Source organism: Lasiodiplodia theobromae (assembly GCF_012971845.1).
Source record: "Lasiodiplodia theobromae strain AM2As chromosome Unknown scaffold_3, whole genome shotgun sequence".
NCBI lineage: Eukaryota > Fungi > Ascomycota > Dothideomycetes > Botryosphaeriales > Botryosphaeriaceae > Lasiodiplodia > Lasiodiplodia theobromae.
This window is the reverse complement of record NW_023336519.1, coordinates 702,111-726,124: the sequence shown is the minus strand read 5'-3', so window position 1 is coordinate 726,124 and position 24,014 is coordinate 702,111. Positions and strand designations below refer to the sequence as shown.

The 24,014-nt window shown below is 54.6% G+C and overlaps 9 protein-coding genes across 9 annotated transcripts; 6 read left to right on the top strand and 3 right to left on the bottom strand.

Moving 5' to 3' along the window:
* Nucleotides 1-5,250: 5,250 nt before the first annotated feature.
* LTHEOB_1174 (Gdsl-like lipase acylhydrolase) lies at nucleotides 5,251-6,597 on the top strand (the record flags this gene model as incomplete). Its single annotated transcript, XM_035508529.1, has 3 exons — nucleotides 5,251-5,583; nucleotides 5,797-5,901; nucleotides 6,232-6,597. 3 exons carry the CDS (start codon nucleotides 5,251-5,253, stop codon nucleotides 6,595-6,597), a joined length of 804 nt encoding a protein of 267 aa, XP_035367521.1.
* A 1,760-nt stretch (nucleotides 6,598-8,357) lies between these two features.
* LTHEOB_1173 (Mediator complex subunit med20) lies at nucleotides 8,358-9,119 on the bottom strand (the record flags this gene model as incomplete). Its single annotated transcript, XM_035508518.1, has 2 exons — nucleotides 8,358-9,036; nucleotides 9,106-9,119. The coding sequence occupies 2 exons, from the start codon at nucleotides 9,117-9,119 to the stop codon at nucleotides 8,358-8,360; spliced, it is 693 nt and encodes a 230-aa protein (XP_035367520.1).
* A 741-nt stretch (nucleotides 9,120-9,860) lies between these two features.
* Nucleotides 9,861-11,642, top strand: LTHEOB_1172 (Class i alpha-mannosidase; the record flags this gene model as incomplete). The annotated part of the gene is made up of 1 exon (XM_035508507.1): nucleotides 9,861-11,642. The coding sequence occupies one exon, from the start codon at nucleotides 9,861-9,863 to the stop codon at nucleotides 11,640-11,642; it is 1,782 nt and encodes a 593-aa protein (XP_035367519.1).
* Nucleotides 11,643-12,151: 509 nt separating this feature from the next.
* On the top strand, nucleotides 12,152-13,555 carry LTHEOB_1171 (Nucleoside transporter family; the record flags this gene model as incomplete). The annotated part of the gene is made up of 2 exons (XM_035508496.1): nucleotides 12,152-12,321; nucleotides 12,373-13,555. 2 exons carry the CDS (start codon nucleotides 12,152-12,154, stop codon nucleotides 13,553-13,555), a joined length of 1,353 nt encoding a protein of 450 aa, XP_035367518.1.
* A 1,939-nt stretch (nucleotides 13,556-15,494) lies between these two features.
* LTHEOB_1170 (uncharacterized protein) lies at nucleotides 15,495-16,982 on the top strand (the record flags this gene model as incomplete). The annotated part of the gene is made up of 1 exon (XM_035508485.1): nucleotides 15,495-16,982. One exon carries the CDS (start codon nucleotides 15,495-15,497, stop codon nucleotides 16,980-16,982), a length of 1,488 nt encoding a protein of 495 aa, XP_035367517.1.
* A 1,814-nt stretch (nucleotides 16,983-18,796) lies between these two features.
* LTHEOB_1169 (Pyrroline-5-carboxylate reductase) lies at nucleotides 18,797-19,795 on the bottom strand (the record flags this gene model as incomplete). The annotated part of the gene is made up of 2 exons (XM_035508473.1): nucleotides 18,797-19,695; nucleotides 19,756-19,795. 2 exons carry the CDS (start codon nucleotides 19,793-19,795, stop codon nucleotides 18,797-18,799), a joined length of 939 nt encoding a protein of 312 aa, XP_035367516.1.
* A 1,099-nt stretch (nucleotides 19,796-20,894) lies between these two features.
* On the top strand, nucleotides 20,895-21,446 carry LTHEOB_1168 (uncharacterized protein; the record flags this gene model as incomplete). The annotated part of the gene is made up of 1 exon (XM_035508462.1): nucleotides 20,895-21,446. One exon carries the CDS (start codon nucleotides 20,895-20,897, stop codon nucleotides 21,444-21,446), a length of 552 nt encoding a protein of 183 aa, XP_035367515.1.
* Nucleotides 21,447-21,991: 545 nt separating this feature from the next.
* LTHEOB_1167 (RNA polymerase II large subunit CTD) lies at nucleotides 21,992-22,843 on the top strand (the record flags this gene model as incomplete). The annotated part of the gene is made up of 3 exons (XM_035508451.1): nucleotides 21,992-22,147; nucleotides 22,206-22,382; nucleotides 22,460-22,843. 3 exons carry the CDS (start codon nucleotides 21,992-21,994, stop codon nucleotides 22,841-22,843), a joined length of 717 nt encoding a protein of 238 aa, XP_035367514.1.
* A 390-nt stretch (nucleotides 22,844-23,233) lies between these two features.
* On the bottom strand, nucleotides 23,234-23,883 carry LTHEOB_1166 (Mitochondrial 54s ribosomal protein; the record flags this gene model as incomplete). The annotated part of the gene is made up of 2 exons (XM_035508440.1): nucleotides 23,234-23,566; nucleotides 23,671-23,883. 2 exons carry the CDS (start codon nucleotides 23,881-23,883, stop codon nucleotides 23,234-23,236), a joined length of 546 nt encoding a protein of 181 aa, XP_035367513.1.
* Between the last annotated feature and the right edge of the window lie 131 nt (nucleotides 23,884-24,014).

Here is a 24,014-nt window from a genome sequence, read left to right as displayed (position 1 = left end):
TGCTCCATCAATAAAGCGAGCAAAAATCAGATGTCGCTGTTTCAATCATTGTCCGAGTTCTTCCATACGATGTCGTCTAGAGGAGCGAATAGGAGGCTCGAAGCTCACAAGCGGCATTCGGAGGTCTACACATGCGTTTCTTGTGGTTGCGGGAGGAAGCGAATGATTGTTTCGTTGGCTATCCTGAACTCGTAGGGTTGGCGTTTGACTCGCTAGTGTAATATGACGAGACTGACTTTCCCACGAGGATGCATATGGGAGCTCGCTAGATGGCGCTTCTTATGAAAGAACGTTCCATGTTGACTTCAGGCCTTCTGGACCGGCTACAGAACTTAAGAATCTCATATGGTTACAAAGCCCAGAGCGTTGCTTAGCCAGGAGGTAAGTTGTCTGTGGAGGGAGGATCAAGAATTAGCGAAGTCGAATAAGGGGGGCTGAAAGGCTTCCATTAGACGTCATAGCTGTCGCCGAACTTAAGATATCTCCAGGGGCGATGTCTTAGGGAGTCACATTGGGGTTGAAGGCGATGTCTTCAGGAGAATCTCCCTCACCCGGAGAATGTTGGTTGGTGGCCCAATGACATGAGTAACCATGTTCTAACGCCCCACACAATGCGAGGCCGCCTCCTGATTCTTATTTCCTATTCCCGGGCTCCACGGTCAGCGAACTGAAGATCTTGGGTAGAGTAATACTGACCGGGTGCGTTCCAGCCATGTCAGTCCTCTCGGTTCAGCGCTCGACACAATGCTAAGAATAAAGTGGCGAACTCCCCATGCAAATGCAGGCCATTTCGAAGGGCTGCATATGTGCCAAGCGGCTTGTCTTCGAATCGACGATCGCTTTGGCGCCCGTAAGAAACAGTATGTAAGAATATGTTGGGGAGTGCCACATTAGTAACTTATCGCGATTGCTGATGGCAAATTGCGGCACTGTCGCTTTCTAGGAGCGAGGGTTACGAGCACCTGCGGTCTAGGGGAATTTACATAGAGGCATAGAAAATCTAGAGCTCCCCTTGTCCTATAACAGGGATTACCGGAATAATCCTTCTTTATATTGATAAGCAGCTGCGTTGTCAGCATCAACGCTCTGTAGCCCTCGGGATTCACGTCCCCATCATATTTTCATCGTCCTATCGGATCAATCCCTGTCGGAGTTCGAAAGCACCTTTCAACATACTAGAGACATCTCCGAAGCGGACGACGTCATTGAAATCCTAGACATTCCTGGGGTTAAACTGCGACGGTATGCTGATGAGAGTCGGAGAAAAATAGTCACGCAACATCATTCATCGATTGGAAGTCGAAACCGAATTAGTTCCTCTCACTGCGTTCACTCTACTAGCAGTGCCACGTGTCTTCGTTGGGCATCAGTCACGATATGATGCTTAGCACGCATATCTGCAATTGAATAGGGTTTCGAAGATAGGACGGAGAGATCTTAAGATCAAGAAGGTATATGAGGATATGATATAGCAACAGGGAGCGACGACAGGAGAGATAGTCGAGCAACACAGCGAGGAAAGTTGCGCGACTATCTGCACCATTTTGGGCCGACGATATCCGCCACACTTGAGGTTTCGCGATTTGCCCAGCTCTCTAATATCTTAACATCGAAACCTTGCACTCGGATGTCATGTCGGCACCATGGCCTCGGTACCGAGTTCCAGTATATTCGGTTCGGGTAGAACCAAGACAAGCCACTGACTACGTGGCGCCATGTGTTCACATCACAAGCAACACCATGCACACTATCGCGGGAAAACGTCCGGTTGATCTTTGTTGAAATCGGCCAATTGGGAGCCAGGGTGGACCCACTTCGCGTACGAGGCCGGTTGAGCCAAGGGATCCATTGCGGAATGTGAGCTTCACGCGAACGCCGCAGTTCAGGAAACTCTTTATTTCCGCCGTTGTCTCGTTTCAAATGCACATATGAAGGCCACAACGGCTGATGGGCCAAGATCCGTGCCGGATCTGGCGGTATAATGCGCACACTAACGAACCCAGCTCCACAAATCATCGAGCATGGGACTTTCAAAACATTGTTTCCTTTATTTGCCTCTTGGCGTTAGATAAAATAGGTAGTTGCGCTTTTGGTCGTCTCGCATCGATCTATCGAAGTATGTCAGCATTGAGAGGCGTCAAGAGCTTCCCAGATGCAGAATCCGCACATGACTTCTGAAGAATGCCCCTTAGAACTGGAACTCCCTTGATCATTCCAGGAGGAATTGTTCAACCCTCTCTTAGTTGAAGCAATCTTCTAAAGCTAGGAGGAAAGGCTGATTGAACGTGCGTAAGCACCGTTGACCTCTCAACAAGTATCAACACGGTAAAGTGAGGTTTTGCATTTTAACGATCTACTGGCGATCTTTTTAGTGGCAGTTTGAGACTCGGCTCATACCGAACGCTGGGCTTTCCCCTCCAGGAACCCCGACCTTGGGCCGGTCGGAATGCTTATCCCATTTGATCCAGGTCACGCAAGGACCCACTTCGACATGAAGCTCTAGCATAAGAGATATCGTTGCGGCGTAAAATTGCCGCTTATCCGGAACACTCCGAAGTGCAGCTCGCAGCTTTCGGCTCCCCCAAACCTACCGTAGAAAATCAACAGCTCATGCAGTGAGCAAGAGAGGCTGCAAGCCAAAGTCTCGCGGCTCCAAGGCTGTCAACGAGCAATTAATAAGCGAGGAGGCAAAGCTGGAACACGAGTCGCGACCTAGTTTGTCTATATTCTGTTATACCCTATTCTTGAGAGAATAGACCCTTGATGTAAGACGGACAGTGGAGCTGCGAGTGGGTGCCGGCTTGAGGATACGGAAGTTCGGGCATTTTCTGGCAACGAGATCATGTGCACCCCGTTAAGCGAGGATTCCGTTGCCAACGAATGTCCGAACTTCCGTGTCCACAAGCCTGGTGCTTATCAAGGAGGGGGAAGAGGTAAGGTTGCGGAGGCGGAAGCGGAAGCGGACGCGGATGGGAAGACGGACCTAGCTCCGAATTCAAACACCAACACCACCCACCCAAATTCAGCGATTGATTTGGTACATAGTTTGAGGTTGATGGAACGCATAGTTAAATACAGTCCACGGTCTCTCTCTGGCTGGTACTCAAAGAAACCATTTAATCGATTCTAGAGCTCTAGAAGCACATCGCCGGGTTTCATCCACGTTACTCTTAGTCGGTTCGGAAGGGCAGAAGGTCTTGGAAGGCTCGATTCGCCGGGTCCTGCAAGAGTGGATTGAATTCACTAATGATATATTCGAGCTTCATGCTCGGGAGTTATAATGATTCAGCATCTCTAAGTCGACCAGCACTGCAAGTGCGTGACCGTTGACCTCTAGATGAGGGTATGGAGGTGGTTGATTTGTCTTTGGCGCGGTCATGTCTTTTGTCATGAGGTAGAAGCTTAAGAATGTAGCTAAATCACCTGCATGATGTGGTAGAGAAGCCTATAAGTTTGAGGGATGGTATGTCAGCGGCGTTTACATGGGTCGTATGTTTGGCCCCGTCTTTGTGGGTACATCTGGAGGCTACAGGCGAGAGCGAGAAGTGATTGAATCGCTTAAGATTTCATGCTCGTACTTCAGGATCTAGAGAAATGGCTCAAAGGTGGGAAGCATGCTCTCTCGAGCTCGGTTCTGGCAGATCCCCCTTTTCCTTTGTTTCAATAAACAGCGAAACTGCAGCAGCTTCAAACACGGTAAGACATGATCTAACAATACCAAATACCAGAAAGTACCGTAACAGAGACGCATCAGGCAAGAGCCTGGACCTCAGCAACTTGAGATGCAGTACGACAGTCGAGCCGTGCCCGCTAGCGCTTTTCCAATGCGAATCCAGGAGAATCAGGCCATCGACTTCCTCAAACTGCCATGGTCACGTCTCTCACGGCCCAAATGCTAGGCAAATAGCGCGGTGTCACATCGGTTCTGCGTCTCTAGAGGGCACTACAAATCGTCGACGATCGGCGCTGGTTCCGGACGAGGAGATGGCTGCCTTGCCCTCGAATCGCAATCTCATGGACGGCACAGAGCAGAGTTTGATGCCCGCATCTGTGGTGGCGGCGTACAGGGAGCAGCGTGCAGGACCATACGAGAGGTTGGCTGAGGGAGCGGTAAGCAAGCGCCCGCCACCATCGCGCCTGGCCGCGTTGAGGCCCAATGGGAAAGATTGCGGTTCATGTGAACGGTAAGGTTTTCGACTGTCAGGATGCGGCAGCGTGGTGGTGATCACGGTACACTGGATGTCGTCAGCATGCCTGGATCCGTGGTGCTTTCGCCTCCCGCCTTCGCTGGGACCCTTCGCGACGGGCAATCACCAGGCGCACGAATCGCGAAACTGAAGAGGATCGAGGAGCAAAGCAAAGAATCTGGCGTTTAGTCAACTAGACCCCTGTGTGGCTCGCCGAGGCTGGAGCGCTACATGGTTATTTGGGGAACCATTGTGGCCGCACGGCAACGTCATTCGTGTAACAGTTGCTGCGCGGTGGTTCGTCTAGCCATCCCAGAATCATCAAGGTGATGGCTCCGATGAGGCTCCATAGGTGGATCAGATCTTGTAGAGCCTGGATCGGTCGATTCGACGAGGAGAAAGCCCATCAGCGGCTTGATGATGTCCATTGCGCCTGCGGAAAGGCACATCATTGTGCATGACCGAGATATTGTCGGTCTCGCTAAACACCGAAAGTCTAGACTCTCGACCGACCTGAACGAGCAACGGTCGCCGGGTAGGCCCGCCGCCATGACGTCAAGCCGGACCCTTCTCACCTTTGGTACCTAATGGGGAAGCAGCAATCGAGCGTTTTCACTCCGTCTCCGCTTCTCCTTCCTGTCAGCGAATTTGGCTTTCTTTCACTTCTCGTCGCAGAAAGATTCCAAACTTCCTTTCGTCCAGGACGCCAGGGCCGTCGGTCCGGGCTATTTGTTTCCGAGCGGCTAAAATATCCACTGAACTTCGTTTCGCCGACGCGCTGATTGGAGGCGATATTGTCGCAGAGCACACCTCAAAACGAGTATTCGTATAAACGAGCGTCCGTGTTTGCAACTATTCCTCCGTGCACCCCGCAGCACCGTCCAGGTCCGTTTCATCGAGGTGGAGATGACGCCCAGGGAAAAAGAAGTCAAGGTAGACTTTAAAGTCGACCAAAATGCGGCACAGCAACAGTAGTTCCCGCGAACCTTGTTTGCTCTCTTTCTTTTCCCCCGCAGCTTCGTTTACTACCCTGTCTTTGCCGCTTTAGGCAACCACCAAAACGATGCTCTTCTCCGCGCTCTTGCTTGGCAGCGCCGCCGGCGCTCTTGCTGCCCCCAGATCCGTGGCAGTCACCTCCTTGGCCGCCGTTGCAGCAGCGGATAAGCCGGCGGCTTTTTTTCTCGCAGGCGACAGCACGACGGCAGTGCAGGCTGCCAACGGTGGTGGCTGGGGCAATGGCTTCCTCGAAACCACCCTTCAAAACGGCGCGACGGGCAAGAATTACGGCCACAACGGTGCGACCACCGTTAGCTTCCGGGAAGGGGGAGACTGGGACACTGTGCTCCAGGAGGTCAAGGATGCTGTGGCCGAATACACGCCATACGTGACGATCCAGGTGAGACTGGGGCTTTCATTCCGAACTATTTTTCCCCTTGTGATTCTCGAAAGGAAGGCGTAGACGGGAATGTGTTTGGGGGAATTTTACTCCCGGCGGAGCTGGTGATATTTTTCGTTTGTCCCATGGATGAGAGGGCTTCTTTACCCCGATCCACGCACCCCTGGCAAGATATGACAGAGCACTGACGATCGACATTTGGAAATCCATCAGTTCGGCCACAATGATCAGAAATCCGACAAGGGCATCAGCATCGACGAGTACACGGCCAATCTTGAGCAGTTCGTCGAAGATGTGCGCGATGCGGGCGGCAAACCGGTATGTGAAAAGAAACACATCTCTTTCGTCTTTTATACCCACTTTCATCGCCTTCTGCAATTGAACTCTTGCAAACAGACCAGTGCAACATCATCGCGCGAGCAAAAGAGGTGGCAGTAACGGCAGTAAAGCGCCACAACCACCACCACCTCCTCCACCAGTCCTGTGTCTGTTCTCAAAGAACCGCAACAGGATGACGCGAATTCAACCTCCACCCAGAAACACTTCCCTGCGATCCCTCACCCCACACCAGAAATCACTCTTCACCATTCCTTCTTCCCCTCTCATTGAACTTTCATCACAATACTTACTCCCCACCCCTCCGTCCAGATCCTCGTGACCCCCCTCTCCCGCCGCCAATACAGCTCCTCCAACTCGTCCATCACCGAGAACCTCGCCGCGCAGCGCGCCGCCACGCTCGCCGCGGCCGCGTCGACGTCGGCCCTCTCCATCGACCTCAACCGCGCCAGCACCGACTACCTCAACGCCATCGGCGCCGACAACGCCTACACCTACAACCTGGACAGCGACGACCGCACCCACCTCAACGCCGCCGGCAGCGTCGTCTTCGGGAACATGGTCAGCTGGCTGATGGACCAGATCGAAGGCGCGGAAGGGGAGGCCCTGAAGCAGTGGACCGTGCCCGGGGAAGCGTACGTGAGTGCGTTTGAGGAGGGGGTGTATATCGCGGAGTGAAAAAGGGAAGAAAGAGGAGGAGAAAACTTGGGTCGAGCGGAGAGAGAAAGAGGGGAAAAGGAAAGTTGGATGAGTGTGGCAGGAGCTGTGTAGATAGCGGAGGATATGACGGAATGTAAATAACTCATGCAGCAGGGGACGTTTGGCGTGTACATAGCATTTTATGAATGCATACGAGTGAGATCATCGATGGTGGCTGTGAGCGATTGCTGTTGATCTACGATCGAGATCGTGACACCCAGTGATTTGAGGACGGGAAAGACGTCATGGGCATAGGCTGAAGAGCCTCGGGCGCTGCGAGGAAAAGCTGCCCGGAAGCAAGATAGGGAATGGGTATGGGGGAAGTGAGCAGAACTTTGACTGGGCTGGGAAATACAAGTTACCAGCGACGCTGAAGATGAAAAACAGAGTCAGCTGTAGGTCAACCTCAACGGGCACCAAGGACAAGCGAAACAATGTTGTAGACAAGAGCAATCAGGCTGGCCCTTGGCCTCGTTCATAAGCACAAGCACTGGTAAGTCATCTTGAGCGTTGGTCTCGGCGAGGTGGCAAGCTACACCACCACAGGCTAGCAAGCCTGTATACAGAGAGTTCTCAGCTGAAAGACATCTCAAACGAACAGCTCCAATACCTTCATGCACTCATCCTCCCCACCCGTGCTTGGCACCTTCATGATAGCAATGCTGTAGGGCTTCACCAATCTCAACGCAGTGCGTCTTCCACCGCCATCCAACGGCTTTCTACTTATCTAACCAGGCTTGGAAAAAGAGAAAAAGGCCCAGATCAACTATTCCTCCCAAGCCCGGGGAGAGCGTTGAACCCCGAAATCCCTCGAGGTGGCGTCTAAGGTGGCTTGCTGACCATCTGGTATCACTTAACTCACCGCCAAGATCCAAAGCTGTATCATGTTGTACCATGCAGCCATGATCCCGTTCGACCTGTCAACACATCAGCTTCAATTTGACCAATGCAAGAACACGCATGCGATTCGTAAGTTTATCGGACGGCAGGACTTCATTCGTGGGAGAATTGGGCCCAAACGCTGTTCTGCAATATTCCCAGGCGGCCGGATGGTAAACGATGCATTCGGAGGTACCTCCTTTGCTTAAGCGAGGCGCTAGGTTCAAGATGCACAGGAAAGGTAGTGCAACCGTGTCTGATGGCGCGAGCATCCTCGTACAGCAGCCGTCAAACACGAATGAAGCAGACAGCACGAGGTTTGTGGGGCAATCGTTCCGTCATGCCGCTTCTCAAGATGCTGTCTGGAAACTCACATCCTCCCTACTGCAAAAAGATCGACAATAAAGGCCGCGAAGACAATCCAGGGTGGACTGAAGGTATGCAAAATCGTGGGACTGGGAAAAGCACATAGCCAGGCGGCGGAGGCAGCGGTGGCCGTTGGAAGGGAGCTGGGCGTCATTGGCGGTGTTGCTGGTCTCCATGGCCACGGCAACTGGTGGTACAGCGTGCTGCATACGAATCTGTCGAAGTAGCAGAGCCTTGATGCCCGCGCGCCAGCCTGACACGGGGGGCTGCGGGAAACAGGTCATGGCCCAAGTTACAGGTTTCGTGCGGCGGGAAAGCCGCCATGCATTGCAGGTGATGCAACTCAAGCCACAAGTGTGCAGCTGTGTTCAAAGTGATGCAGCTTCCATTGTCGGGGTTTCGTCTTAACTAATTCGTCGAGGATGGCATTGGCCTCTCCGGGTCGCACATGAAAATTGCCGGCTTCGCCCTTGCCGGGCTAAGTGTTTGCCGTTTTACTTCTGAAAGCGCAGTGCCTCGCACCAAAGTCTGACCTCGTCGAAGACCTGCTCGTCAGGCTCACGGGCAGCCGGGCGGGAGGTGATGGTTTCCTTGGCTTGAGGTACGCTGAAGCGTGACCAGACATCGCGGACCAGCGCCTGACCCGCCTGCAACTCCTGGTCGGCGTCAGCCTGGCCAGGCAACGAGTCCCCGTCGTCCGACTCTTGTTTCGCTGTCTGGATGCACACGACGGTCCCGCGTAGTGCCATCTGGCCGCCCTTCTCGCGCAGCTCGCCCAAGCGCACAGTGAATTCCCCCAGGGAGTATGAGGCTCCGGCGGTGACCTGCGAGCCCATCCGGTACATCCATAGAGCGCCGAATTTCAGGTTCAGCAGCTGGCTGTACGGTTCCATCTGCTGCAGCGGAATGGCAACTGTGGAGGATTCCTGTGGGGATTCGGGCTGCTGATCAGGGCCGGCGATGTGCACGAACGCACGGTCGGGGTAGTGACCCAGGCCGAGGACATGTTGGAAGTGCGGAGGAGACTTGTCGGTGGTGTTCTGCGGGGTGGAGCGGAAGACGCGGTGGTGGAGGCCCCAGTTGCCGGCGGGCACCGGGTCGTAGGCGCGGATAAGGCGATCGGTCAGGTCGGCCAGGCTCGGCGCATTGTGGCCTGCGGCGATGAAGTAGACGCTACACAGGCGCGGTCGTCAGCGGGGCGGCGCGGCGGAGCACGTGGTGGAAGGGGACAATTGGACGCACGCGGTGACGGCCATGGGGTGGGCGATAGGATTTCCTGTGGCGCGCGGCTCAGTTGAGATTAAGCGCCCACCGGCGCCGAACAAATGCGGAGTGCGGCCGGATCGCCGGCCCTGAGTCGCAGCGCGAACGATGATGTGTGATGGTCGTCGCGCGCTTTGCGGGGCTTCGCGGGCGAGAAGGCTGGCCCGACCGCTGACCTCACCTTCACTTAACGTCGCTCGCTCGTTCGCTGCTCTCTCCTCACTCTCACTGCTCACGTCCAACACCCCGCAGTCTGGGAGGGATGGCGTGCGCTCGCTGATCGACACTGATGAAGCCGCCAGGGATATTCGGATGGACAGGCGTCCAATGGCTGTGGTGGTGAGTGGGCTTCTGACGCCATTGGTGGTTATCGATACCACAAGCGGACGCCTCCTGCCAGGGTCTTAACTCAAGCTCGTGTGGCTCGTATGCAACTCCTTAACCCGCCTGCTATTTCTGGCTTCATGCGAACACCTTCCTCTTCTCCCTCTTTCGCTACACTCCCTCGTCTTTCATAATAGCCGTTCGCAGCCACTCTCCGGCGCCAAGATCAGGCCCGCTCTTCCGCGTTTCGGGTCATCCCCAACAGTGTTCCGGACATCTAGCTTACTCCGCTCTCGTTCCTTTGCGCCAACGCATTCTCCTCTCCCTACTTGACCTGTCCGTGGTCAAGACCACATGGTTTCCGAGTCTTGCCTCTTTCCAGTTCCGTCTTGCCAGCAGACCAAGGCAAGATGCCCGTCATTCGTCGCACCAACCTCCTTGCCATCTTGGCCTTCTGCGCCATCTTCGCTTTCTTTCACGTCTCGCACCTCTCTGTGAGAGAGCCCCCAAGCCCTACACCTCTGCGCACATACGCCGACCGCGACCTTCAGAGGCCAATCCGGTGGAAGGATGTCCCAGAGTCGTATCCGGTCTCGACTTTCACTCCGCTGCCGGCAGCCAGGCCAACAACGATTCCCAGAATACAATTCGACGGTTTTACAAAGGAACCGGAAGATGTCAGAGCTGAGAGGGAACGGCGACTGCAGGCAGTCAAGGAGAGCTTCGTGCACTCGTGGGAAGGATATAAAAAGCATGCATGGCTTCAGGATGAGATCACGCCGCTTTCTGGCGGCTGGAAAAACCCCTTCGGTGGATGGGGTGCCTCGCTGGTCGACACTCTGGACACCCTCTGGATCATGGGTCTTCATGAAGAATTTGAAATGGCTGTGAATGCCTTGAAAAAGGTCGACTTCAGCACTTCGGACCTTGGATCACTTAATGTATTCGAAACCACCATCCGCTACCTTGGTGGACTTATGTCTGCCTATGACCTTAGCGGCGGCAAGTACTCCACTCTGCTGACCAAGGCCACCGAGCTTGGTGAGATGCTTTACCGCGCGTTCGACACTCCGAACCGAATGCCCGTTAGCCGTTGGGAGTGGAGGGCCAAGGGCATCAATCGAGTGGACCAGTCTGCTTCCAGCTCCGCCGTGTCTGCTGAGGTCGGCTCTCTCAGCCTGGAATTCACCAGGCTTTCCCAGCTTACTGGTGATCCCAAATTCTTCGACGCCATCCAGCGCATCACGGATGAATTTGAGAGGCAGCAGAACATGACCAAAATTCCCGGTCTTTGGCCTCTTGCAGTCAACCCGAGAAAGAAGGCCTTTGCCGACGATCACACATTCACCCTTGGCGCAATGGCCGATTCTTTGTACGAATACTTCCCCAAGCAGTGGATGCTCCTTGGAGGCATCATGGACCAGTACCGCACCATGTACGAGAACGCCATTGAAGCCGCCAAGGAATACCTATTTTTCCGGGTTCTAAACCGCGATAACCTGGACATCCTCCTATCCGGGACCGCCAGGGTTACAGCAAAGGGCAAGGTCAAGCTCGATCCAGAAGGCCAGCATCTGGCCTGCTTCACTGGTGGCATGGTCGGCATCGCTGCTAAAATCTTTGATCGTCCTGATGAACTCCACACGGCCCGCCAGCTCACGGACGGCTGCATCTGGGCATATGAGAGTATGCCCACTGGAATCATGCCCGAGATCTTCAATGCCGTTGCCTGCACCGAAGAAGATGACGAGTGCTTGTGGGATGAAGGACGATGGCTCGACGCGGTTGCCTCACAGAACAGCAAATCAGACCGCGAAGTGGCCGAGAAGTATACTCAGCGGTACAGTGTTGCGCCTGGGATGACCAAACTCGTCGACAGACGCTACCTTCTGCGGCCGGAGGCCATCGAGAGTGTCTTCCTGATGTACAGGATCACAGGCGACAAACACTTCCAGGAGAAGGCGTGGAATATGTTCCAAGCGGTTGAGAAGTACACGCGTACGGAGTTGGGTAATGCGGCCATCAATGACGTAGGAGCGCCGGATAATGTCAAGATGGTGGACAGTTGCGAGAGCTTCTGGATGGCAGAGACGCTCAAGTATTACTATCTGACGTTCAGTGACCCAGAGTTGATAAGCCTCGACGAGTGGGTATTCAACACGGAGGCGCACCCGTTGAGGCGTCCCCGGTAACAGGTGGCGCTTTGGTTGACAATGTAAATGGGCACTGGCGTTAAAATATAGATGGAATGCGTGAGGTAATTTCTCAGTGATTTCGATATTTGGGCGTCGCCCTTACAAAATAGCAGAATTCTCAAGTCATACATGAGAGCATCGTGAAGAGACAAAGAGTGTTGTGATCAGCCTCCACGGGATTGGTCGCGCCCCTTATCGTTATCGCCGCACTTGTCTCCGGCCCTAGCTGGGCGTCATGACCTTCTCACATGCACCTCCCCGGACACCTCCGTGTCCCCGGCTGACCCACGACCCCACCGCCATCGTGAAGCTTGAGATATAGTTTCAGCCCGTCCTCGCTCCTTGTATATACCTAGCCGCTGCTTGCATTTTCCTTTCTCTCGCTTCTGCGTCGCCGCGTTCCCAAGAGCCAACATCCACTCGCCCCCGCCCGATTCGCTTTCATCCATCTGTCAACCTCGGCCTTTTAGGCTTCGCATCAGCCCTCAACCATTCGTTTGAACACCATGGATCGAGTTCGCAGGCTTCTCGATCGGGAGCAGCCCTATGAGCCGCTGGAGGGCGGTTCCGAAACTCCAGATGGCGCCAGAATAGAGGAAGAGGAGGAGAAAGCGCCTTTCTCATGGCTGGACTACTCCATCTTTCTGCTTCTAGGAGTGGCTATGCTGTGGGCTTGGTAAGTGAGGCCCATGAAAAGTACTACAAGCCGTCAGCTAACGCCAAAAAGGAACATGTTCCTTGCTGCCGGTCCCTACTTCCAGGGTCGCTTCGAATCAGACGAAAGCATTCTCCATACCTTCCAATCAGCCCAACTATCAACGTCGACGGTGGTGAATCTGGGCTCCATGCTCATCCTTGCCAAAATGCAGTCCGGCGCTTCCTATCCCAAACGCATTATGGCCGCCCTTCTGGTCAATATCGTTACTTTCACCCTCCTGGCCATATCAACCCAACACTTCTTGGACATCTCTGCCAAAGGATACTTTAGTTTCATGATCATAATGGTTGCGGCGGCTAGTTTTGGGACTGCGCTCATCCAAAACGGCGTCTTCGCTTATGTCACTGCTTTTGGGCGCGAGGAGTACACCAACGCGATCATGGTTGGTCAAGGCGTAGCTGGCGTGCTGCCCGCTATCGCTCAGATCGTATCCGTCATGTCTGTGCCTGCAGATGACTTGGGAGATGAGGAGGCCGCCGACGAATCTTCGAAGTCTGCTTTCGCATACTTCATGACGGCAACCGTCATCTCTGCCTTCACCCTCTTCGCTTTCGTCTACCTTTTGTTCAGACGCATGTCTGTGCATCATACGAAGAGCCTTAGTGACAGCATTGGCGATCTGCGTGATGCAACGTCAGCTCCCACTCGGGAATCGATCCCGCTCCTCACGCTGCTACGCAAGCTTTACTGGCTCTCCGCCGCCGTCTTTCTCACCTTCGCCATCTCTATGGTTTACCCCGTATTCACCCAGGAAACCAAGAGCGTCCGCCCTATCGAATCCGCGCCGAAGCTTTTCCAACCAGGCTCTTTCATCCCCCTCGCGTTCTTGTTCTGGAACTCCGGCGACTTGGTCGGTCGCATCCTGCCGGCCTTTCCGTCCCTCTCTTTGACCTCGAAGCCCAAGATCGTCTTTGCCATGTCAGTCGGTCGCCTTGTTTTCATCCCGCTATACCTTCTCTGCAATGTGGGCGGTCGTGGCGCGGCGATCAGCAGCGATGTCTTCTACTTGATCGTTCAGCTTCTTTTCGGCCTGACCAATGGATACTTGGGCAGCACTTGCATGATGGGCGCGGTCGAATGGGTGGATGTTGATGAAAGAGAGGCTGCAGGTGGTTTCATGGGACTCTGCTTGGTCGCTGGGTTGGCGGCTGGCAGTCTTGCGAGTTTTGTGGTCGCTAGTGCGCTTTCATAAACGGGGAAGCTCAGCAAAGAATAGAGGGATTCAACGATTTTGGGAAAATTCGGCAAATCTCCACACAAGGTTACACCTCTCAGGTTCCTACAGCTTGCAGCCACCCTCCAAACTGGTTTCTTAGCCGACGAGCACCGCGTTCGGTCAAGCAAAAAAGAAGGCAAGGCGCCTGGGGGTACAAGTAGCCTCCGAGCTGAGCTTCTTCAACAAGAATGGGGACCATCGAACGAACAAATTCCCATGGCGAGAACGGGGATATAACTGAATACCAGCATTCCTACAGTTATGACGGCATAACGGCTACATGCAAGCGTCACCCAGTTGGCGCATGTTCCATGATTCTCGACAGAAACAAGCAATCTGCCACGCCCCTATGCATATGCGCCGCGAGGCTGATACGCTTCTCGGACCTCGCTCCCGCCTGTGGATCATGCTTTGCCTTGCACATAGAACGATTCGAAAACGTTCAACTTGTAACAGTCGACAGATGTGCTCCAGTCGGCTCACTGTATCTGTGATAGCGGGTGGCTATAATACTCAATAGTGGCGAATGTTTGCAAAGGAATTGGCATTTGGGCGGGCTGCCCACCGATCTGATTCAAAGAGTAGGCCCCACGCCACGAAACAGATTCCAGGGATAGAATACCAAAAAAAAAATGGGACCGTCTTCATCGGAAACGGAACATATTCTGCGTGTCGGAACAAAGCACGGATTGATAGAAGCTAGTGAAGGAACCAAACTAGACTCATAGACGGTGACTGGTACACAATTAAACAGTCGGTCTTCTTTCTTTTCTTTCCTCACAGCCTTAGAGATACTGGCAAATCTTCAAAGGAAATTTTTGTTTTAATGCGTGACTTGTCATGCGATATCGAAATTGCTCAACTAGTGATGTCTGAGTTGAGCATGAGGATTTAGCAACGGCTGTTCCAATACATAATTTGGTGTACACCGCATGCCACTGCGGTGGGAGACATGAGAACTGCTCGTAGAGTCCTGGTCTTGAATCCTGGCGGAATCATGCTGACGGCGCCCCCTCCAGGTGCTGAAAGATGTCCGGATTATGTAACACGTAACGCAAACAAGCTGTGCATGGTGCTGACTCAGCGGGTGATCATCGGTCCAGAACAATACGTCTTTGCTGTGCTTTCGGACCTCACAAGTAATTTGCGCGCCACCACACCCACTCGCTCGGAGCTTCAGCTTCCTACCCCAGACCCTGAACTCGGCTGCTTGGTGACAAGATCACTTGAGCCTGGCAAAAATATCATCCGGTAAGTCAAGGACTTTTTCCCTTCATTTCCACGAAAATACCCTGTTCGCCAAGTCTTTCTCCACTAGGCGCTGTCTCTGCTCTCTTTGGATTTCACTTCACATACGTCTGCTTCTTCCCGTTGCTGCATCGTGTTCCACAATCACTAGTTTGCCCGCCCCCGCCGCTGCCGCTACCTCTATCTTCACTGCCCCCTCCACCCTCCCAGCATGCCCTGTCTCGCCGCATAGTTGCATGGCCTGAGAGGAGTACCAGTGCTTGTCGTTTAGCTGGGGATTTGGTTTCCGATGATCGCGAATTCTCGCATCGCTGCATGTCTTCCTTGCCCACGGTATTGCCGTTGAGCACAACACCAACCAATCGTTCCTTCAGCGGTGCTGTGCTACGCTCAATAGTTGACGAGGATTGCATTTGCTGTAACATACATCCGCACGATCGGGAACTGACGTCCCCTGCCAGAAAAGGTAGCTGCCCGACGCGCGATCTTGCCGACGGGGACAGTAACACACGCCAGCCGGCAAGGACAGGTCCAGGCCCAAGCCCAATCTCAGGCAGCGGGGACGCCGACGCTGGTTTGAGAGCGGGCGGGAAAGAGAAGGGAGAGAAAGAGAGAGCGGTCAACACGAAGGGACAGGCCAACCAACCCATCGTTCCATCCGCTCACTATGTCGCAACACGTGCTGCCGCACACGGTGCGCATCAAGCGCAAGAGACAGGATGAGCCGGTGGAGACGCTGCATGTCCACCACACGCCGCAGGACGACCCCAAGAAGCGCCGTTTCACCCTCGACCAACCAGCCTCGTCCTACCCGGCCGTGTTCAGACGCGTCCTGCAGCAGGATCCTGCCGTTGCGGGTGCCTCCTCCACCTTGGACGGCTCGACGTCCAGTCTTGCAGCGGCAGGTCCCACAGCGGCCCCCACTGCCACCACCTCCTCCGGTCCAGTCTCAGCAGCAGCTACTGCTGCTAACGACAGCAGCGCGGCCCCCTCAAGGACCGATAGCCTTTCCTCAATACCCTCTTCTTCGGATCGGAAGATCCTGGCGCCAGCCCCGGCGACCCGTCGCTTCCACCTCTCCACCAAGTCCGCGCCGAGCCGCTCGTCGAGCCCCGGCGGCTCGCTCCAGAAGCGCAAGAATGTCGCAACGCTCGTGGAATCCAAGCCGAAGAAGACGAGGACCGCAGGCGGGCCGGAAGTCGCCGAGTACGTCGCTCAGAAGGCAGCAGCCGGACGCGACGGCAGCGGGCACGATGTCGAGATGCAAGTGGACCATGAACAGCCGGCTGTAAGCGCGCAGCCCACCACTCTCAAACGACCGGGGAGGACGGCGAGGAGCGCGAGCCCGGCCATCGACCGCGGCACGAACGGTGCTACCACCACTACCGCAACCGCTACTGCGGCCGCCGCGGCAGGCAACGGCGATGCCGGCAAGTCTGGCAAGGCTGCCGTCGACCTCGGCCTGCTCTCCGAGATGCAGAAGTTCGCGCAGGAGGTCGAGCACGCCGAGGAGCGGAAGGAGAAACCCGCCCCCTCGACGCCTGCCAAGCCGACGCCCATCTACCCACCGACCCTCGCCTCGCCGCCGTCGCATCAGAAGCTCAAGTTCCAGCCCAAAGCCACGCCGCGCTTCCGCGACCGCCATCCGGAACGGTTCGCGAACAACAACGGTGCTGCGACGGCGGCCATGGACATCGATAATCACCACGCAGAGTCGGACTCGGACGACGACGACGGCGACTACGTATACGACACGTACATCCGCTACGACGGCCCGCCCGACACGGTCATCGACAACGCGACGGCCGCCACCGCGCTCCCGCCCGACATCGGCGTGCTCGTCATCAACGTCGAGGAGCAGCCGCTGTGGGAGGCGTACCTCGAGCAGAATCCCGCCGCCGAGGACAGCGACAAGGAGTTCGACACGGATGACGAGGACGAGAATGCTGAAGATTTCTACGCGAACGAGTACCCGGAGGACGAGGTCGCGAGCGACGACGAGAGGGACGAGGGCGCGTACCGGTACAGAGTCGCGGCGAGTGATGAGGAGGAGTGGGGCATGTATAGCGATGAAGAGGATTTGGGGAGGCCTTGGGGACGGAGGCCGGCGTGGCTGAAGGGCGGGAGTGGGGATGAGAGGAACGATAGTGACTGAGAGGCGTGGCATCTGTTGCCGCTTGGGGAGCTGATGCTGATGGAGAAGCTTTATGTGCTCCCCCAAGGCACGCATGTCACTGCTGGGATAGAGGAAGATGATGTGGGGATAGATGGAAGTCGCTCTAAGGAGCGACATCATAGACCTGGTGCTCTGCCTTTTCGGAGAGGCCTTGGGGACACCGTGGAGAGTTGCATCGAAAAAGAGACTTTTAAAGACAGTTGTAGATATCCGTACCGCTTCGTACTTAACGCCATTGCAGTCGATAACCAAACGCATGTCGAGCATAAATTCTTCCAGCTCCTTTCGATGTGAAATCACATCTGTCATTGCACTTTTTACATACTACCTTATCTACAAGTGGACAGTCTCTCCGATCCAGATCACCACATTCGCGTTCGTGAAGTGCAACCCGCATCGTGAGGTAACGTTGCCTCAACTTGTGCTAAAGGCGGGGTCTTACTTATGTTTTTCTTTCCTTCGTGTCACCCGGCCTCCCGTTGTCTCATCCCACGGGTTAGGTGCGGGGCAGGAAAATCATGTATAGGAACTCTTGCCGATACCAGTGCCAAGCTCCAACTCCTCTTCGTTGTTTCAATTTTTCTCATTCACGTTGAATGTCTCAAATAGGTAGGAGAACATATCAGCATCTCTTTCTAGTGTTCAGCAATCTCTTTCTTTATTCTATGAAAATTGGAAAGACTAACTTAGTAAAGAAATGGAGCGTAGCATGAAAGTGTCATAGACAAAATGTAGTTTACATCAGTGGATGGTCAATAATGCACACTCGGACCGCCGTAAAAATGGCCTCCCTAAACCCTGCTTAATCTTTCCATTCGTATGTGTTCTTTAGTATCTGAGGGGTCTTGTTATTGCTTTGCTCCTTTTCTTTCTTTAACTATATCCCTTCACCTACTTCCTTCTACCACCTGTCACGACCTGCAAAGAACGAAGGTCGTGACACCACCTTATAGAGTGCTTATAAGGGCTGATCTATTAATTAAGGGCTTCATCGCTATGAAATATTTCCTTATCAAACCTGTCGAGGATACCTATTAAGAAAGTGGTAAGTGTCCAAGACGTGGCTTTGAAAGTGATATGAGAGGAAGCTGGTGGAGGATATATTTGAGAAAAAAGTTATCGATTTAAACCGTAGCTGACTGTATACTGGACGAATTGCAAGAGAAAATGAATATGTGAAATAACGAAAGGCTTTTTCCTTATCTAATTCTTTATCTGATTTTTTTAAGGGGAAATTAAAGGAAAACGGTTAAAATGTGGTCGTAGATTCGTTTGCATCTATTTTTTTCTTCAACAAAAAAATTGAGAAGTGACATTCGGCAGCGTCAATTAAAAGCTATATTGCTATTTTGATTCTAGGTTTTTGAAATTTCGCTGACGTAGATCTTGTTCAGATAAGTAGTAGAATTTGGAATAATTGTTCCATAGTACACGAGAGCTTCAGACCTTACCGGATCAGCGTACTCTAATGACATTTACAATTACTACGGCCTGATTGGACAACCCTAAGCACGATGGAAGATGACAAAGTTGACTTTTCTCTACCTTTGATATTAACAACTCAGGCGGCCATTGGCTTCATTAAACACTTGGGAGCCTTTTCTTTCTTTTTTTCCCCGCTTAGTGGTTGGCCATAACTTATTTATTGTTTCTTTTCATCTTCTCCGTACATTTCCTAGCATGGCATTTGGACGTTCTTTTGAAACCAGTCATTTCTCATAAACATTTTCATCCACCGCTTCCAAAGCATCTGCATTTTGAACGCCGGACTGACTAAACGATCATACAATCTTTCAGTGACGAGTGCCGTTCACGTTCTTAACACCCTGACCCAGCTGGCTCGCAACAACGGTAGCCTCCCTAACGGCACGCGCGACGTGGCCCCTGACAGCGCCCTCTTCGAGGGTCAGCAGGCCGCCGATAGTGCAGCCACCGGGAGTGGAAACCATATCCTTCAGGATGGAAGGGTGCCTGTTCTCCTCGAGCACCAGGCCGGTGGTACCCTTCATCATCTGGGCGGACATGAGCTGAGCCTCCTTGCGGGGGATGCCCATGGCGACAGCGCCGTCAGCCAAGCCCTCGAGGATCAGGGCAACGAAAGCCGGGCCGGAGCCGCACAGCGAGGTGCAGGCATCCATGAGGTGGGGCGGCAGCTGGACGACCTTGCCGCAGCGGTTGAAGATCCAGGTGACAAGGGCGGTCTGGTCGTCGCTCAGCGGCGGGGTCGGCTGCGAGATGACGGTCATGCTCTGGCGCACGAGGGCGGCCGTGTTGGGCATGACGCGCACGACGCGGCACGGCTTCTTCTCCGGCGCGGGCACGCCGTCCGGGTAGATGGTGCGCTCGATCTGCTCGACCGACACACCGGCCAGGATCGACATGATCAGCTTGCCGTCCAGCGCCTCGCGCATGCCCTCCGCACCCAGCACCTCCTGCAGCATGTACGGCTTGCACGCCAGAAGCACCACGTCGGCCTTCTTCACGCCCGTCAGGTTGTCGTTGACGTAGATCTCCAGCGGCTGGTTGTACTTGCCCAGCACGCCCCGGATGGCGTCCGGGGCGCCTGCCCAGGCATCGCAGGCGATGAACTTGGTCGGCAGCTTGGGCGGGACGGTCTCGTCGGCGGTCGAGGGTCCGGAGGGGTCGGCCAGCGCGGCCATGATGCCGCCGAGAATGGCGTTGCCCATGACGCCTGCAGGTGTGAATCATTAGCTATGTTGCAGCTTGGTGGGGAAGCTCAGGAATTGCGTACCGCAGCCCAGGACGGTGAGGGTGAGTCCGTTGTCAGCCATTGTTGCTTGCGTATTGTTCTGGGGTATCTGGGTATCTCTGGAGGGTCAATGGCGTGTGGAGGTGTGTTTGGGCGCGGGGAATATTTGAGCGTGGGGGAGAGCTCCGAATGTCGCAGCGCGGAGGTGCTGAAAATGTGTTGGCGGGGCCGACGCAAGCCGCGCAGCCACAGACGGCAGCCACACCAAAACCCCGTGCCTGTGCCTGTGCCTGGCAGCTACGTGCTCCTCTCTTGTCATCCGTCTCATCCGCGTTTTTATTCGTCCTCGATGCTCGGTCCGACTGTCCACCTCGTCTTCGCTTCGAATACGCTCTTCATCATGCCTTATCAGCCTGTAGTAAACGCCGCATTGTTTCCGCCTCGTTCAGCGCCAGTTAAAACGACCAGGTGGGCGTGTTAAGCTTTTGTCCAATATCTCAAACATGTGAAGTGGGGAGTTTATCAGCATGTTTGCCTCACTGTTGAACACGCGATGTCAAACGATAAAGTTTGCAACCCCTGGCAGGTGATCCTCGGGACGTAGCGGCAATGTCAGACGATAGAGAAACTGCCAGCCAGTACTCCAATGTCGCGCCATCCATCTCCCTCTGATTCGGATCCTGCCGAAAAGTCTAGACCGCCCAGCCTGCTATAGCATGGATGATGTTCGTCTATCACTTTCCTCATTAGCGAATTCAGGCGCCCCTTTGAATTTCCCTCTTCCGCTTCCCCACGGCCCTTTTGGGTGGCACGTATGCTATTTTTGACCCACCTCGACACAGAGTGGTAGGTGCGTGAACGGGCCGCTTCACCATTACCCGCGCGCGTCGGAGCTATAGGCTGAAAGAGACCCTTCTCGGCGAATGGATCGTGTCTCGCCAGCCATGGCTGCGGAGATAGACTTTTGTGGTGATACAGCGGAAAGACCCATGTCTCGAACAAAAATCGATATTTAATCTAAGAACCGCCTCATCGCATGTTTTCAAAGTCTTAAAAACAGCTTGGATTCTCACGAGTGCGGAACGACAGTCTTTTCCACAGTCAATCGCTACATTCCATTTCGAGTTCTGGTTACAGTCTCTCACTTCCACCAATATTTTTCATTCGTCAACACCAACAACATGCGATCCTCATTGTTCAACATTGCGGTCTTCTCCGCCATCTCTTGGAGCACAATTTCTCAAGCCGCACCCATCGTCGTCGGAAACTTCGACGTCACACAATCTATCCACCAAGCCGAGCAGCGCGCGCCCTACGCGCCCAAGACAAAACTTTTCCTCAACAAACTCCACGTCTCCGGCGTTGACACAGAAACAATTCCCGAGACCCGCGATGCCGAGGAGGATGATGTCTCAGTCTTCGACATTACCGACGAGAGTGGCGCTGAGCCTCAGATCAAGCACATTATCGTCCCGAAAACCTTTCCCAACGACACAACCGAGGAGCCCAGCGCCGAGAGCACAGAAAGTAGCTCGACTTCGAGCCGAGATCAAGCAGAAGAGCAAGAAGTGATGGGCAGCATCTCGGCGTGCGGCGTGGATAAGGCAGGGAGAAATTACTGCCGCACGTCGGACGGGTGGTTTGAGTACAGATGCGAGACGGGCGAAGTCACGTACTACAGGCATATGCCGTATGCCGACGAGGAGGTGTGTTCGGATAGCAGCATCGCTTGATCGCTGCGAGAATGGTTGGTGGTGCATGAGTTTGATTTACGAACGGGCGCGATGCCATCAATGCTGCACTACTAGTGTCTAATGTAATTGGGAAAACGACATGAGCCTTTGTTTTGATAGATATCAGGATACCCAGAAATTGTGGAGGAAGATGGCAATAGCTGATTGTCACGGTAGTGGAGCAATTTACTAGTATGGAAATGATCCAAGTCTCAGTGTGCATGTGAGACATCATGAGATCTAACTGGAGATTTGCATAGGGCCAATGATTTCCAGCTTCTGGATAAAGTTATATTGGTGGTGCAAGAGCATGTTGAAATTACTGTTGATCCAGACCAACCTAGATCGCCGCCTGCACCGGACCCGGCGGCATGCAGGGCCAAGCTTCGCGCCCGTCCATCGCCGCCTGCCGCCCGTAACCGCGTGCCGAGCATCAGAGCTTCGCGCGTCAACAGCGACACGCCCCTCCACTGCCGCTGTTCCCCACCAAGCACCTTAATATCCCCCCGGTGCGTGCGCGTGAAAGCGCCTATTCGAAGCGAACGATGGCGGACCCGTTCGAAGTGCGCATGCGCTTCACAAGCCAGCTGCAGCACCTCAACGCCTCCGTCACCTCGGCCCAGAAAGCCGCAAACTATGCCCTCAAGTACCGCGACATGGACGAGGACCTGCACTCGTGCATCCTCGAACAGCTGGAGAGGGTGCGAAATTCATTTTCTAAAGGACCCGGAGGAGATCGGCGTGCTGATTGTTGGGCAGAATAACATGAACAACCGTGCGAACATCATGTACTTCATCGAGCACCTGTGCGACGTCGCCCAGCGCGAGAATCACCTCGAGTTCGTGCGCATGATGCAGCGCGACATCCTGCGCGTCATCGACGCCGTCGCGCCCCCGGACGGATCAGGTGCCGCGAACGTCAAGGTCGTGAGGAGGGTGAGCAGCCTTCCCCCGTTGAATCCTTTGGGGCTACGGATATACCGTTGGACTTGGGGCTAAAGTATGTCGTCTAGGTGCTAGCTGGCTTGCAAAACAAGCAGGTCCTCATCCCACAGACGGTCCAGGAACTGGAAGAATGTCTCAAAGAGCGCGACATCGCCGTGGCACACCCAGCGTTGGGGTCGCCGACAAATGGTGCGACTGGGAGCGGCAAGCACACGCCGCGCGGGAATGGTGCAACGAGGTTGGACAAGCGTCAGGTCGAGCAGCGGATAGAGGAGGATCGAGAGAGACATAAGAGATTGAGGGAGGTCATCTGGCAGGTGGAGCCCGAGAACGACCGCGAGTTCGAGAAGATGTGGGAGGAGAGCAGCGACATTGGAGACGACGACTACATGGCTGCTGAGGAAGATGCCCAAGAGCGGAAACAGGCTATTGCGTTTGATCGTGAGCCTTGAGCCTCCGGTTACTGGTCCCATCGGCGTTCTGGAAAGGGAAAAACGGAGAGGAACGGTTTTGCATGTTAGGCGTTGAGGCTGGAGAAAATCATGGCTGCATAATGACGGCGTTGAGTGGTGATGGACCTTTGTTATTTTCAAGTGTTGGAGGTTTGCGAGGCCTCCATACCTGGCGTTGATACCCGCCTTACGCAAACCATATTTGTACACTAAAAGAATCCATCTATACAAATACAGTCCCAAAAGAACACCGCGGCCATGCCCTCGCTTCGTGGTTCCGTCCGCGCGTAGCACATGTTGGATAGAGCCTATCAAGACTCTGGAAGCTTTCCATTTCCATTTTTTCCATACATTCATTCCCCAAAAGCCGCTCGGCCAATAGCACGACGCTTACTCCATGACGACAACGGCGCCAAGACCCTTCATGGTCTCGATGATCTTCTCGGCCTCCTCCTTGGGCACAGACTCCTTCATCAACTTGGGTGCGCTCTCGACGAACTTCTTGCTGTCCACCAGCGACAGACCAAGCATGCTCTTGACCTCCTTGATGATCTTGGGCTTAGAGGCCGTGTCGATGCTCTGCAGCTTCAAGTTGAACAGCGTCTTCTCCTGCGCGGCGGGCGCAGCCTCCTCCTCCTCAGCAGCTGCGGGGGCTGCGGCCTGGGCGGCGGCGGGTGCAGCGGCGAAGCCGCCAACGGGCATGTCGGGGATGTTGAGGCGAGTCTGTGTTCGTTTCACGGACGAGCGGTTAGCGGAGGGTTTGTTCTCGGAGCCGTCGGCGCTTCAACGCGCAACGGATATGCAACATTGGGCCTCCGGGGGCTAACCTTGAGGGTGGAGACGAGGTCGGCGGTCTCAAGCAGAGTCAATTGGCTGATCTGGTCGACGATGGTGGCGATCTTGGGGTTCGCGGGAGCTGCGGCGGCGTCGGTGGACTGCCATCTCCGGGCTTGCTGTAGGCGGGAGACGGAGGCGCGGGCGGGCGAGGCGCGGGCAGCGCGGGCGCAGACGCGCAGCGCGGACTGGCACGAGAGTGACATGGCGGGCGGGATGGTGGGGGTGCGGTGGGAGGTTTGCAATTGCCGTACGCGGTCAAAGTCGGTGGTGGTGCGTGTTTCCCGCCGTCAAAATCTCAAGGCTCGCCGCTGCCTAACGCGGCATAGGGTGCACA